General features: G+C 46.5%; 1 protein-coding gene across 1 annotated transcript; it reads left to right on the forward strand.

Moving 5' to 3' along the window:
• Positions 1-3804: 3804 nt before the first annotated feature.
• LOC146005953 (cyclin-dependent kinase 5 activator 1-like) lies at positions 3805-4629 on the forward strand. The gene has a single exon (XM_083145275.1). It carries the CDS (start codon positions 3805-3807, stop codon positions 4627-4629), a length of 825 nt encoding a protein of 274 aa, XP_083001401.1.
• Positions 4630-16764: the final 12135 nt, after the last annotated feature.

Consider the following 16764-nt stretch of genomic DNA (forward strand, 5'->3'; position numbering starts at 1 on the left):
AGATCAACAGTATAATTATATCTGTTATCTGGAGAAACAAACGCCCGAGATTTAAAAGTGATACCCTGACCAGAGAACGAGAATGTGGGGGGCTGGCGAAGCCAAGCCTTAGGCTTTACTATCTGGCATCCCAGTTAGCCCAAATCTGTAATTGGACTAGGGAGGAAGAAGTGCCGCCTGGTCTGTTGGATCTAATTGGAGAAGTGGCCCCCGGGCACACCCCGCTTCAAGTAGTCTTGGCGGTGGAGTGCGGTCGGGGGATGCCGCCAATTTTGGTATAGGCAATTAAGGTATGGAAGCGAGTAGGCAAAGTGATTAAGTATGAAGGACTTGATCCAGACAAGTACTTGTTATCCTTAAAACACTTGTAAAAACTGAAAACAGAACAAGGGAGTAGAATTTGGAACAAGTACGGGATGCAACTTCAGTTTGAATATGGGATTCCCAAAACGATGTTTTACAGATACTTACAATTAAGAAGTGCTGTCTCTCAACATATTGGAGTGGAAAATATACAAATTATTATTGAAACACCAGTTAAAAGCTTTATTAATAAAATCAGTAGTGGGAAGAGAGTCTCTAAACTGTATAAATATCTCTTAAATTTTATTCAAGAGAACAATCTCCCGGAGTTAAGATCTAAATGGAGGATAGATATTCCAGAAATCAGCGATGATGACTGGAAGATCGCCCTGTCAGCAACAAGGGGTGCTACCCTTAGAGTCCAACAGGTGCAAATAAATATTTTACACAGGACATATATAACCCTGTGAAGCTGAGTAAATTCTCAGGTAATAAATTGGACAGTTGTCCAAAGTGCCGGGAATTGGGATGTTCATTTTTTCATCTGTTATGGCAGTGTAAAAAGGTGCAAGCCTTTTGGCAAAAAGTTACAGATATACTGGTGGATTTCGGTATTCCATATCATTGTGTGCAGCCAAGTAGCTGTATCCTGTGTATTTGGCCCAAAGAGATGAAGAAATGAGACAAAATGCTATAAATATGTGCTCAATAGCTAAGGTTATTATAGCGCGATCCTGGATGGCCAAAGAAGGCCCGGATATTAATAAATGGGTAAAATTTGTAAATAACATAATAGAGCACGAGAAATATATTCACATCTTAAGAAAGACAGTAACAAAATTGTATAAGGTTTGGGGGGGTTGGTATTATAAGGGGTACGTATAAGAACGTATAAGAAAAAAGGATCACGTATAATAAACACATGTAAAAATTTACTACAGGTTGAGTATCCCGTATCCGAATATCCGTTATCCGAAATTATTCCGAAAACCATACATTCCAGAAAGTTTAACCAAATGTTATCTGTCAACACCTAGGTGGTCTGATAGCGCCCTATTAAACCAACATCATATATTATACATTATTAGGCTAGCAAACATATTTAGACAGGTATTACAGCCTGTCTAAATATGTTTGCTAGCCTAATAATGTATAATATATGATGTTGGTTTAATAGGGCGCTATCAGACCACCTAGGTGTTGACAGATAACACCTAAGGTGAAGTAGGTAGCAAACGCCTTATAAATGTGTTTGGGCTGTTCTATAAAACCATAAGGGGATAATCTCAATCCCGGTTTACAGCACCCCATATCTACCCAAGCGCGTATATTATGATCAGAAAAAAAAACCAGATAATTGATACTCTCCAATGTTACATGGTTTTTCTCTCTCTTCATTGATTTATACCTAATTTAACACTATAATTTTCCTCCTCTGTGACCTCAATAAAATCTAAGGACTATCACATCATATTAAGTCCGGAGTAATATCTCTAATCACCACTAGGTGGCGATGAAGGATAGCTTATCAGAGGACCACAGTGAGATAAGTCCCTGAGAAACTATCATAATACCATCAACCCACCAGTAGGTGGCAACATAGTCACAGAAAGTTTGAGTTAAAAGTGTCTTTCACATTAGAGATTATAAGAACCATTGAACAGGGGTACATATATATTTTTCTGACGTTAATAACCACATCTTTGGCTATCACCCAGCAAACATACTTTTAGACAGGATTCAAGTGTCATTTTTTAAAGCACTTTATTTCTTGTCTTTTTGAGCACATTGTGTGTATATGTTAGTACGTCCAATGTTTTAACCTCTACCTTTCGCTGCATTCCCATTTAAGCTAATCGTGGGATTATTAATAATAATAAATTAAAAGTTATTTTTTATGACTCCATTCCTTTAGTGCGTTCCCCCTAAAGCAGTCCCTTTTTTCTTCTTGTCCGAAAATGCTATACAGCATAAATGCAAGATACTTCAAAATACATAATTGAAATATTAAAATATTCAAATATTCCAAAAAACGGAATAATCCGTTATCCAAACTTCTCCTGGTCCCGAGCAATTTGGATACAGGATACTCAACCTGTACAATTAAAACTAAGATTAAGACACACACTTTAAAAATAGGTCAAAAGAATAGTAATAGTGGTAAATCCAGGATCTAGAGGACAACTGGAGGTGGAATTAGCAAATTAGGGCCAAAAGCAATCAATGCTAACCTAAGGAATACATATACTTAAAACTTTAAAAAGCAGAAAAACAGATCTAAAAAATTAGCAGTATGGGATTGTTGGTTAATGTATAGAAAGGTAATGAGATAGTAGATGATAGGGGAGAACGTGAGGATAAATGGGACATCCAATGTAGGTAAAACTAGGATTTTAGAAATGTGTGTATTAATATGATATACTGTATTGGTTGCAAGCAGTGCAATGTATGTGGATTGTAATGTTTGTATGTTACTTGATGTTAAATTGTGTATGTCTTGTCTATCTTGACAAGTATTTAATAAAAACGAATTAAAAAAAAGAAATAAAAGAGTGTCTGCTGGTACATGAGCTCTAATTGGCTCACCAGATGGTGCTGCATTTTAAATGGCCACCAGCGTCCAGAGGTGAAGGAGAAGCCTGCGCTCTAGAAGCGCTCTGGGATGTGCCCACAGTACCCCCTTGATGGCAGCCCTGCAACTGGGCATGCATTTTCATTCGCCCGCCTATATGAGTTTACAGTCACTGCAGGTCCCAGGAGTCAATACACACAGCCAGATGCGTTGTTATATCTGTAGCATCCATTTGCTGTGCTGCAGGGCTGATGCAATATGCCAATAAATTACATCATTCCCAGACATATCGATGGTACACAATCGCTAATGGGTTTGCGATGTATCGGCCATTTGATATTTCGCTCAGTGTGTACACAGCTTTTCCTCAATTGGTAGAGACTTTTATGCCACAAAGTGACCCTATTCAGCAACTCACCAGAATGTATTTAACATCTTTAAATTGTTTCAATTTGTCCAACCAAACATTTTAAAAACACGATTTTAAAACCTTTTTTTGACAAATTCACTTGGCACTCAAAAGGGTTAAAAAAAATAAAATTTTCTTCTTAAATCACAGAAAAACTATGAGGAGCTGGATAGGGTCCACTTCTGAAGGAAAAAAAATATATATATATTTTTTTATGTTTTATTTTCAACTAATTATCTTTCAAATGATTCAACATATCTCGTCTTCTTTTCGATCAGTTGTTTTCAAACACATTTAATTCCTTATAGAGCTTTAAATAATACATTCTATATTTCACCATGTTTGAAATGCCTAGATGTCAGCAGCTCATTAGCATAAATAACAATCAGCATTTGATGTTACAATGCTCAGTGTAAGCAGAGAAAACTGTCTACATTCTACTGCTCATTTGCTGACTAGGACTGACCCAGGAAGCATCTTTCATAACGTGCTGGAAACAGACTGTTATTATTGGATAAGAATGTGGAATAGCTTGACTTTCCCGTGCTGCCGCAAGGCAAACAGTCCAGATGAAGAAACATCAAGTGGTGCCCAGCGCCCGGCTATACAGGACAACAAGACTGGAAGGTCTGCCGAGAGACACTCACTCATCTGGCGCTTAAGAAGATTTATGACCACACGAAGACAGCGCAAAAATGGCCAGGTCAATGTTACCCACCTCGTCAGTGAGAGCCTGAAGGATTCCATCTCATGTGCTGACTTAACAACTCACACACAGGTCTCACAAGATACCTATGCCAATAAGCCTGTCTATGAGCCTGCTGAAGAAAAGCAAGACATCTCGCCACCAAAACCCACCAAGATGGTGCAGGCATCCACCAGCGAGCTGCTGGCCTGCCTTGCAGAGTTCCTCTGCCGCCGGTGTAAGGAGCCGGTATTACCAATACATTTTACTAATTGGCTGACCGTTATAGACAATTCCCTCATTGGAGTCTGCCAGAACGACGGCTTCCTCAATCCGGCCAATGTCCTTTTTCTCTACATGCTTTGCCGCGAAGTGATGTCATCTGAGCTAGACACTGCGCAGGAACAAATAGTATGGCTGTCAACATGTCTGTACATAGCCTATTCATACATGGGTAATGAGCTCGCTTACCCAATGAGATACTTCCTAGTCTGCAGCTCGAGTGAAGCCTTTTGGAGCTGTTGCCTGTCCATTACCATGCTAATGAGTGCAAAGATGCTCCGCTTCATTACTGATCCTGAATACTTCATCCAGCTCTTTGAGGATCTCTTAGCTGAAGGTGGACAGCAGGATAAAATCGTTTCTGTTGCCATGAATTAAAGCAACAGCTCTGGCTTGGGAACCAAAAAGAGACCCACATATGGCTTGGGAACCTGAGACAAAGAGACCCACATACAGGCTTGGGAACCTTAGACAAAGAGACCCACATACAGGCTTGGGAACCTTAGACAAAGAGACCCACATACAGGCTTGGGAACCTTAGACAAAGAGACCCACATACGGGCTTGGGAACCTAAGACAAAGAGACCCACATACAGGCTTGGGAACCTTAGACAAAGAGACCCACATACAGGCTTGGGAACCTGAGACAAAGAGACCCATTTACGGGCTTGGGAACCTTAGACAAAGAGACCCACATACAGGCTTGGGAACCTGAGACAAAGAGACCCACATACAGGCTTGGGAACCTGAGACAAAGAGACCCATCCCATCCCACTCCTCCCCTCCCCCCCCCCCCCCCCCCGTGGCTGTTATTGCATGGCTATCGGGCGTGGCCCCTAGGCGATGGGGTTACCAGTTCTTTAAGAATTGGTAGTGGCACAGCCACCATGGACCAACGCAATATTCAATTTGTTATTTTTAAGTTAGTGTAAATGTGCTGTCAGACTAGCTGTGAGACAATTTTCAGCTTCATTTGCAAAACATCTAGGGCGGAATGCTCTAACATCCACAGTCCAACTCCGCCGCCCTTCGCTGCCCATCGCCTACATAATTATCGCATATGCTCTAACATATGCGATAATTATGGCTCACAGTGCAGGGAGGAGGAGGTCACAGATCCGGGCAGCACAGCTCTGTGCTGTCCGGACACAGGTGAGGAGGTGGGGTTGTTGCGGGGCATCGGGGGTCGGTGCAGGGTGGCGGTGGGTTGCGGTAGAAGCCCATAGGCTTCTATGGGGCATCGCCAGTTTTTGCTGGCTATGCCCGCCGTCGCAGTAACCCAGCAGGGAATGTTTAGAGCATCCCAAAATGCAGTAAAAACCCCGATAACAGGGGTTTTATCGCATTTTTAGTTTAGAGAATCTCCCCCCTAGTATGTTATATATAATCGAAGAAATTTGTCCGTCCTTTTGTCTTTCTATACAAATCCACAGTTTAAAAGGGAATATTGTGAAATTTTACATACGAGCGTATTAAAACACGGCCGAGGCAACTAAAACAAAAAACAAATCAAAATTATTGTTACATTTTTCTGAATAAAAAAAAAAACACAATTTTTACATATGTATGTTCCAGCATAACTCCAGAATGGCTGCAGCAATTTACACCAATCTTGGTACACATATAACTTCCTATCTGGGAACAAACACTGTGGAGTGTAAAACACCCCTAGGGCTGAGGCAGCAGCACAGTGTATTTCAGCAGACAGCATAACTCTGAAATGACTGGAGCAATTTACACCAAACTTGGTACACATATCAATTACAATCTGTGAACAAATACTGTGGGGTTAACACACCCCTAGCAGTGGGGCAGCAGCACAAACTATGGGAGTGATTCTGTTCACAGGCAAAGCAGCAAAATGTGCACTGTCCGCACAAACCCCTGCATCCACTCACACGCCGAATATCCCATAAACATCCATTTGCAGCTATGCGTGTGCGGCGACAAAATCATTCGATGGTCCCGACCATCAAATGATTTTGCAAGCGCACGCAGAACTAAGACACCTTTTGGTGTCTTAGATCTGCAAGCTCCATGTATGGGAAGAGGGTGGGCAGCTGACATCCCCATCCCCCCGCACCCGTGTCAATGGTGCATTTACATGGGAACATCCAGAGTTTTCATGAGGACATCCATGATATGCTAGGTATTCCCAATAGTGCAGCTCCACCCCCCCCCCCCCCGCCCACATCGCTAGGTGCAAATGTAATGGCGAATAAGCAATTTGCTGTGCCCGCTCGCACCAAGCGGATGCAGATGCGCATAAAAGTTTATGAACATGCGCAGTCGCAAAACATTGCTCCCCTGCGCGAACGCGATGAACAGCGATGCAATCAGAATGACCTCCTATATCAGGACATGCATGATAGGTCAGTGACGACAGGTCTGCATGGGACAGGGATAGTGCCGTGATGTGAGGAGGGGAATGGAGATGGCACAAACCCTCACACTGATAGTTATAGTAGCAGTAGCAGGGTACCCGTGCGAATGTACTGTCCGTGTGAACGGACCAGAATAACCCCCTGAGAGTTGTATAGCGGCAGTAGCAGGGTACCCCAGCAGCACAGAGTATATCAGGATATTCATATTGTGCTGTGCACCAACATAAATGAACGAACTAATGATATTTATACTGTGTGTTTAATATTTAAATAGATTTTTGTAAACAAACTTTCTTAAAATCCCGGGCAACGCTGGTTACTCCAGCTACAGATGGAGCAGCTCCCGTCAGAGTGCCCCATTCTGACAGAGCTCTCCGCCGCTCTCCTGTACCCCCCCAACCATGCCCATCTACCTGAAGCGGAGACAGGCAAGGATTCCACTCCCCCTGCGAATACTGGCAGCCTGCTATTTCATCTCCTACTACTAATTTCTGGTGAAATATCTGCAATCACCAGTTTGTGTTGATATCCTTCCTATGGTGCTGCTAATTCTGCATTGCCGGGCTGAACCCACTACAGAGGGCTTACTCCTTACAGAAGATCATCCAGGCTATTACTGCCTCCAATCTGAGATTTCTCATGAAGTTTGATACTCTGCTGCCCGTTTTCCCAAGTGCCTTGGATGAGGTTTCCTGGTCTCCTGCAATAAAGTCATCTATGGAATTATCCAGTTTACAGGATGATTATATTCCTGAGTCTGAAATCCTTTCAGTGCATATGTACATGGCCTGCTCCTGTTGTGATATCACCGATGCTTGTTGTTATGCAGCCTGCACCCCTAAGTGCTTTGGATACTATCAGGGCCGCCAAGAGAAATCCTGGGCCCCGGTACAACAACTTCCTGGGGCCCCCACGGACAGAGCTCCGCGCACACTCTGTTGACATGCTCTGCCGGGGGTTAACATTCTCTACCAGGGGTTAACATGCTCTTTGCCATGGGATTAACCTGCTCTGTCAGGGGTTACATGCTCTGCCCGGAGTTACATGCTCTGCCCGGAGTTACATGCTCTGCCTGGAGTTACATGCTCTGCCCAGAGTTACATGCTCCTCCAGGGGTTAACATGCTCCTCCAGGGGTTAACATGCTCCGCCAGGGGTTACCATGCTCTGCCAGGGGTTAACATGCTCTGCCAGGAGTAAACTACCAAATCACGTGCTCTCAGCAGGCCCTGGAGTTGGAGAGTGGAAGGACCTCTGTGATGCTGCTGCCTCCATGCCGGCCCACGTCCACACTCCCAATGCCGCCGCTGAAAAGTTGCCAGCGGCGCACTCAGACCCAGCGCACTCGCCACCAAATAAAAAAAAACTGTGTGTCCAGACCCGGGCCCCCTTGACAGGCCTGGGTCCAGGTAAAATGTACCTGCTCCCCCATCCCCCTCGGCACCCCTGAGCACAGCAACCCACACCCCACTCCACCCCCCTCTCGCAAGGCCTCACTCTGTGACCACACATTTCTCCGAGTTCACTCGCAACCTACGTAAACACATGCGCAGAAATGCTGCTACGCATACGTATATGCAAAACATACGCAAAAAGCGCATACCTGCATACTTGTACAATCAGGACAGATGGTATCAGAAGTGTGGCAGAAAATTGATGCATGTTTCTAGATGGTGACTTGGAGGTGGCTACTGTTGCAGTTAGCCCAGTGGACTTGTTATGGAGGATTCCCACAGCAGCCTGCAGACATAAGAGGCTACAGTCCGATAAAAGACACTGCATTTGCTATAGGGCTGGTCTTATTTTCAATGGTGACATATAAGAAAGCAGAAATCAGTGTTCCACTTAAAAGTGGGCATCTCAGTACTTGTAAATTCAACAGCATGGTAAAGGTGGTTGTATGTATTTGCATAAACTCATAGATGGGCAACCGCCAATAGATGTTGCTGTGTGCACTTTTGTGTGTGAACTAGGCCCAAAGTATTTTAAAAACAAAACTGTACTGGGCCGATGTGGTAATATTTCTTTTCTGTATAACACCATTTCCGCCCCTGCCTCTGCAGACCGAGAACCCCATTTGCTAGCATGGGAAAGGGACCCCCAAATCCCTTAGACAAATACAACTGGCCTCCATTAGTGTGGCTATCAAGGGACATGCTTCAAGGTCTACACACAATAGTACCTAGTCCCATCTCAGTTACACGTCATATTACCTTCAGCATCAAACCTATGTTGGAAGAACTGTGGCCACGTTGGTACATTTTATTACATCTAGGCATGCCCGACAATTGGACCCTTTTGGACGGCAGTATGTGCACTGATAACTGGATTGCTTGGTACACCTGTCTCAGTCAGTGGCTGTAGCATTATTGGTTGCTCTGACCCCATCTGTCAGCAAACACCACCATAGGCTCATTGTCCACATCTGGACACAGTCAAATTCCTGATTGTCAAACACTGGAAACGCAAAGAGGCGCCTTCCATGACAACTGTAATTCATTTTGTGGGTTTGTCTCTGATGTCAGCATTGACCACTTCCAGCCTGATTGTTGATCAGATTAGTGGAAACCCTAGAGTGACACAGATAAAATGGTTTGGTTTTTGCGATGGGACCTGCGAATATATTGCTATTTGCAATGCATTTGCAATTTTGCAAGGGTGTCTTTTCTTTCTGACTGCACGGAAGCTTCTTGCTCACAGCCCACTGCATTTTCTCTAACTACCAATCAGTGTTGAATTAGGCCCAGAGTGTGGTAGTCCACTACTCCAACCACTGTTGAATTTAAAAGTAAAAGCATTCTTTCACCACAAGGTGTCAGTATGGGGGACATTTACCAAAATGGATTCGTAGAAAAAAGGTGTATTCGTAGGGAGAAATACACCTTTTTTTTACGAATTTGTATTTTCGGGATTAACAATCCCAAAAATACAAAAATTCGTAGTCCTAAAGATGGAACATTCGTATTTGTATTTACAAATACGAATGTCTACACCATCGATAGAATACGACAGAAATCACCATTCAAAAGAATGGTGGTTTCTGATTTACTAAGCAGCCGTACTGATAATACGGCTGCTTAGTGGTGTAAAACACCCACGCAAATACGACAGGAAAATAGAACACCATTTTCCTGTTCTATTTGCGTTTTAGCCTGCACGGATCAGTCAGATCCGTGCAGGCTTCAGTGTAAAAAAATAGAAAAATTAAATAAATAAAAAAAAAACCGGCGTGGGGTCCCCCCCACAGCCGAAACCAGCACCAGGCTGACAGAGCCTGGAGCCGGTAATTAAAAATCAGGGAACCCGACAAATAGGGGTTCCCCGATTTTTAACAACCAGCCCCAGGCTCCTGCTCTGGGGCTGGTTCCCAAAATACGGGGGACAAAATGACTAGGGGTCCCCCGTATTTTAAGAACCAGCCCCAGGCAAAACCAGCCAGCAGGCTAATGCCACAGCCGGGGGGAGACTTTTTATGCAAGTCCCCCCGGCCAAAGCATTAACACTACCGACCAGTCAGCCTGGCCAGGGGCCCTGGGGGAGTGGGGACCCCCCCAATAAAGGGGTCCCCCCCCTCCAGGACTTACCTGACCAGGCTGAAGCCTGGTGCTGTCCTCGATGCCCCTGGGCGGTGGGCATCGAGCTGATGGTATGGTGTAAAAAATAGAATAAAAACCATTGTCTTTTACTGGTGAACTATGAGTCCCAGCAAGCCTCCCCCGCAAGCTGGGACTTGGAGAACCACAAGTCCCAGCCTGCGGGGCATTAAAGGGCCCGCTGGGTCTTGTAGTGCCACAGTAAAAGAAAGAGTTAAATAAACACACTGACACACGTGAAAAATAAAAGTTTAATACATACATAACACATACATACTGATACTTACCTTTCTTGATCCCGTAGGTAGCCCTGGTCCTGATGTCCTGTGTCGTCCATGTCGGCTGTCTGCGTCGTCCTCCAGGTCCATGTCGACGGTCCGTGTCGTCCTCCAGGTCCATGGCGGTGTCCGGGTCCGAAGAAATCCATGTTGGAGCTGTGGAAGGAAATCCTACTCACCTGGTCCTGCGCTGAAGAAGTCTTCTCTTGATCCGACGTAGTCCAGGTAATCTTCATGCTGTCGCCGGTCCCCGCTGTCTGCGCTGTCTCTGCATCGCGCTGAGGAGAGATGCTGAAGTTTCATATTCGGCGCCTCTCCTCAGACTGAATTCTATTGGCCGCCTAGCAGGCCAATCAGGAGCCGACTTTCTCGGCTCCTGATTGGCCTGCTAGGCGGCCAATAGAATTCAGTCTGAGGAGAGGCGCCGAATATGAAACTTCAGCATCTCTCCTCAGCGCGATGCAGAGACAGCGCAGACAGCGGGGACCGGCGACAGCATGAAGATTACCTGGACTACGTCGGATCAAGAGAAGACTTCTTCAGCGCAGGACCAGGTGAGTAGGATTTCCTTCCACAGCTCCAACATGGATTTCTTCGGACCCGGACACCGCCATGGACCTGGAGGACGACACGGACCGTCGACATGGACCTGGAGGACGACGCAGACAGCCGACATGGATGACACAGGACATCAGGACCAGGGCTACCTACGGGATCAAGAAAGGTAAGTATCAGTATGTATGTGTTATGTATGTATTAAACTTTTATTTTTCACGTGTGTCAGTGTGTTTATTTAACTCTTTCTTTTACTGTGGCACTACAAGACCCAGCGGGCCCTTTAATGCCCCGCAGGCTGGGACTTGTGGTTCTCCAAGTCCCAGCTTGCGGGGGAGGCTTGCTGGGACTCATAGTTCACCAGTAAAAGACAATGGTTTTTATTCTATTTTTTACACCATACCATCAGCTCGATGCCCACCGCCCAGGGGCATCGAGGACAGCACCAGGCTTCAGCCTGGTCAGGTAAGTCCTGGAGGGGGGGGACCCCTTTATTGGGGGGGTCCCCACTCCCCCAGGGCCCCTGGCCAGGCTGACTGGTCGGTAGTGTTAATGCTTTGGCCGGGGGGACTTGCATAAAAAGTCTCCCCCCGGCTGTGGCATTAGCCTGCTGGCTGGTTTTGCCTGGGGCTGGTTCTTAAAATACGGGGGACCCCTAGTCATTTTGTCCCCCGTATTTTGGGAACCAGCCCCAGAGCAGGAGCCTGGGGCTGGTTGTTAAAAATCGGGGAACCCCTATTTGTCGGGTTCCCTGATTTTTAATTACCGGCTCCAGGCTCTGTCAGCCTGGTGCTGGTTTCGGCTGTGGGGGGGACCCCACACCATTTTTTTATTTATTTATTTATTTTTCTATTTTTTTTTACACATTGCAGCCTGCACGGATCTGACTGATCCGTGCAGACTGCTAGAAATAATTCGTATTAGCGGCCGTATATACGGCCGCTAATACGAATTCCTACGACATCGGTGGGTTACAAAGCAGTCGTATATGACTGCTTTGTAAATCCCCCTCCGGAACACGACTTTGCATACGACTTAAACAGTCGTATGCAGTCGTAGGGAAAATACCAATACGAAAAACTAGGTTTTTCATATTGGTAAATTTCCCCCTATATCACTATTGTACTGCTTATTAAGCTGACACATTTTTGCAGGTCTATTTATTAAATGCAGAACATCCTTCTACAGCAAATTATTTTATAGTATACATAGACAAATATTTTATATATATATATATATATATATATATATATATAACACTTTGTTAAGGACTAAAACACTGATATGCAATTGACCCCCCCACCCACACCCCCCCCCCCCCCACACACCCTCAAACATTATATTTTGAACATTAGTGCATTTTGAGCCAAATTGAGACCTGTTCTTAGCAAACCGGTCAGCACTGCCTGCCACCCTGACAAATGACCCCTTTTTTATTTCTGTCAGAGATCAGCAAAGAGTGGGCCGGCGCTGACGTCATGTGACATTAGCCAAGCAGGAAACGCCACACCTGCATTCCCAGGGGACCACACAGCGTTTTCATGGGGATGCCCATTAAACATTGGGCATTCCCCTGATGCCGCCCCCTGCCTGCCCCATCCCTCCCCTACCTGTTTTTAACCACATGCGATTGCTCAAATTCAATCAGCGTGGGGACTGGAGCGGGGAACGGAGCTGGCAGCGGGAGCGGGAAACTACTGTGAGAGTCAAGTGTAACAGACTCTACAACTGTGGGCATGACCTGTATGGGGCACTATTACTGTGTGGGAATAACATGTAAGGGACACTACTATTGTGTAGGCATAATGTGTAAGGGACACTACTATTGTGTAGGCATAATGTGTAAGGGGCACTACTACCGTGTAGGCACATTATATAAGGAGTAATGCTACTGTTTAGGCATAACGTGTAAGAGATAATGCTATTGTGTGGGTATCTTTCACAAAAAATATCTTGAAAAGAATGCATCAGTGGCAGGGGCGTAACTAGATGTTTGTAGGCCCCATAGCAAAAGGTTGTAAGGGCCCCTATTTAGCAGCTGATAGTGATAAATGTCTGTAAAACGGGTGTGGATCGTATTGTCGACCAGACTTAGGTCGACAGTCATTAGGTCGACACCGTTGGGTTGACAGGCAGCAAGATCGACAGGGTTCTAGATCGACATGGGACAAGGTCGACACGGGTTTAGGTCAACAAATGCGTTAGCTTGACATGGGCATACCTCCCAACTTCTGTCCGTATGAAATAGGGACACTCGCGCGGCAAAGCCGCGTGAGCGCCCGAAAAGGGGGCGGGACATATGCAAATGAGGGCGCGGCTTATGCTAATTAGCCGCAACCTCATTTTCATACGAGAATAGACGCTGTGCGCATGCGCACAGCGTCTATTCTACTAGATTGGGGGTCTCCCAACTGTCACCCCCCGCAGCGGGACAATGCCTGCCGCGGGTGGGACAGCGGGACAGGACCCGAAAATCGGGACTGTCCCTCTAAAATCGTGACAGTTGGGAGGTATGTTGACATGGGTTAGATCGACAGGTCGCGAGGTCAGCATGGGGTTTTTTACTGTTTTTCTACCCGAATGTCGACACAGTCGACATGTACACAGTTGGAAGTCAACTGCAGCCCCTTGCATCACTCGCTTCGCTCGCAATGCTTTGGGCACTATTTTATTCTCCCACCATGCCCTAGTGGATGGTAGGGCATGAAATACCGCCTGTTGGCACATGTCGGCTCAAAAAACAGTGAAACTATCATGTCGACCAGGGCCGGCGCTACCCGCTCAGCAGAGGATGCAAAGCAGGTAGGCGCCGGGCAGGAGAGGCGCTGTCCCTGCTGTGCATCCCCTGCTGTCTGTCTCTGTGGCTGCCACTGCTGTGCCTGTCACACTTAATGACAGGACAGGAAGCAGATCCGAGGCACAGAGCTCCCTCCGCTCCAGGCTACTACCTAAACATCAGATCAGGCCAGGTCAGAGGTCAGCAGTGCTCAGCACGCAGCAGTAGTAAGTGAGAAAGGGGGCGGGGCTAATCGGCCGGAGGGGGCGGGGCTACACGGAACCGAATGGGAGGAGCTATGAGGGAGCAAGAAGACTGAAGACACAGGAGAGGATGAGCAGCTGCCAGGAGAGTAAAGTGTGAGTGTTCTATGTCGGCAACTGGTGTGAGCACGTCTATAGGTACTACTAATGTCGGCAACTGCTGTAAACATGTGTGTAGACAGCGCTACTAATGTCGGCAACTGATGTGGGCACGTCTATAGGCAGCACTACTAATGTCGGCAACTAGTGTGGGCATGTGTATAGGCAGCACTATTAATGTCAGCAACTGCTGTGAGCATGTGTGTAGACAGCGCTACTAATGTCGGCAACTGGTGTGGGCACATCTATAGGCAGCACTACTAATGTCGGCAACTGCTGTGAGCATGTGTGTAGACAGCGCTACCAATGTCGGCAACTGATGTGGGGACGTCTATAGGCAGCACTACTAATGTCGGCAACTGGTGTGGGCACGTCTATAGGCAGCACTACTAATGTCGGCAACTGGGGTGGGCATTATAGGCAGCAGTACTAATGTCGGCAACTGCTGTGAGCATGTGTGTAGACAGCGCTACTAATGTCGGCAACTGGTGTGGGCACGTCTATAGGCAGCACTACTAATGTCGGCAACTGGTGTGGGCACGTGTATAGGCAGCACTACTAATGTCGGCAACTGGTGTGGACATGTGTGTAGGCAGCACTACTAATGTCGGCAACTGCTGTAAACATGTGTGTAGACAGCGCTACTAATGTCGGCAACTGATGTGGGCACGTCTATAGGCAGCACTACTAATGTCGGCAACTAGTGTGGGCATGTGTATAGGCAGCACTATTAATGTCAGCAACTGCTGTGAGCATGTGTGTAGACAGCGCTACTAATGTCGGCAACTGGTGTGGGCACGTGTATAGGCAGCGATACTACTGTCGGCAACTGGTGTCATCATATGGTTACACAGTGCTACTAATATCGGCAACTGGTGTGAGCACTATGTATAAGCAGAGCAACTACTTTTGGCAACTTGTGTGGGCGTTATGAATAAGCAGCCCTTCAAATGTGGGCATATGCAGGAGTTCTCGGGGCATTTTGTGTGTCAATATCATATGGGCATTATGGTGCATGGCATATTTTGTAAGGGGAATTAGGGTGTGTGGCATAATGTGTAATGGGCATTATAGTGTGTTGCATATTGTGTAAAGGGCATCATGATGTGTGGCATAATGTATCATTTGCATTACTGTGTGTGGTATAATGTGTAATGGGCATCATGATGTGTGGCATAATGTATCATTTGCATTACTGTGTGTGGTATAATATGTAATGGCCATTGAGGTGTGAAGCATAATGTGTTATGGGGATAACGGTGTAATTGGTACTTTTATGTGACCACACCGCTTCCTCATGAAGCCACGCTCCTACATTTTTGTGTGCGCCTACAGCGCAAACTCTCTCTTTTTTTTAACTCATGGCACCAAAATTGTACTACTGTGTGGTGTAATTTGGAGTGGGAGTACTATTGTGTGGCCATTCCCCTTGCTTGTGAGATCACACGTTTTTCTTTTGGTGTGAGCTGTCCCTTTGTAAAGTTTGGGTGGGCGCAAATTTATAGTTTGCAGGAGGGCGCCGAACCCCCTAGCACCGGCCCTGATGTCGACCTCGCGACCTGTCGACCTAACCCATGTCGACATAACGCATTTGTCAACCTAAAACCATGTCGACCTTGTCCCATGCCGACCTAGACACCTGTTGACCTTTATCCATGTCCGCTGGCTATAGGGGGGGGCAGCTTGTGCTGCCTGGGTCCCGGGGAGCCCACCTCCCCTCCACATATGTTCTGGGGCAGCCAGGGAGACTTTAATCTCCCTGGCTGCCACCGTCCCCCGGCTCCCTGCCAGCTCCCTGCCGCGGAAGCTCGTCCGCTGCAGGGGTTAAAACTCGCCGCGAGTGGCGGCGAGTCTTAACCACATTGAATAGTGGGAGCAGGAGTGGCAGCGAGCCCTCCGGAACAGGGCGAGTGCATGGCGAGAGAAAAAATCTCTCGCCATGCACGGAGAATTTTTCTCATTGAATACTGCCCTTAGACAGTAAAGATGGGCCCCCTTCAGGTCTGCATCCTCAGATGTGGATTGTGATAAAACAGCCCCTTTGTCCTATAAATGAACCCTGTCATCAACAAACAAACATTGGCAATTTCAGGTTTGTAAAAGCTCTTACATCTTAGGGAAAGAGCCCGTTGATTACCATACCCCACCTCCTTAAGGGCTGCTTCCAATCACTTCCCAGGCTGGTTTACTGCCCAATCCACCCCTGCCCAGTGTGACTGACCTAAAGTAATTTCCCTTATTTACGGTCCCTGCCCTGTGCACCCCACCCTCTGCACCCCTGCCCTGTGCATCCCCACCCCTGCATCCCCCACCCTCTTGTCCTCTGGACCCCCAGCCCAATCCCTACGCACCCTCACCCCTGCAACCCCTGATGCCATTGGTACCACCAGTGCTACTACTACTACTGTACCTCTGCATTTGCAGCACTGTTAATGCTGGGTGGCAGGGCAATTGCTCTGTGTGTACTGTCTTCATGGTAATAATAATATTATCTCTGGCCAGCATACTATTCTCCTAACTCCCTGTATGTATAGGCTTGGGAGACCTGCGCCTTATTTTCCATACT

Source organism: Crinia signifera, chromosome 1 (genome assembly GCF_055691185.1).
Source record: "Crinia signifera chromosome 1, ASM5569118v1, whole genome shotgun sequence".
NCBI lineage: Eukaryota > Metazoa > Chordata > Amphibia > Anura > Myobatrachidae > Crinia > Crinia signifera.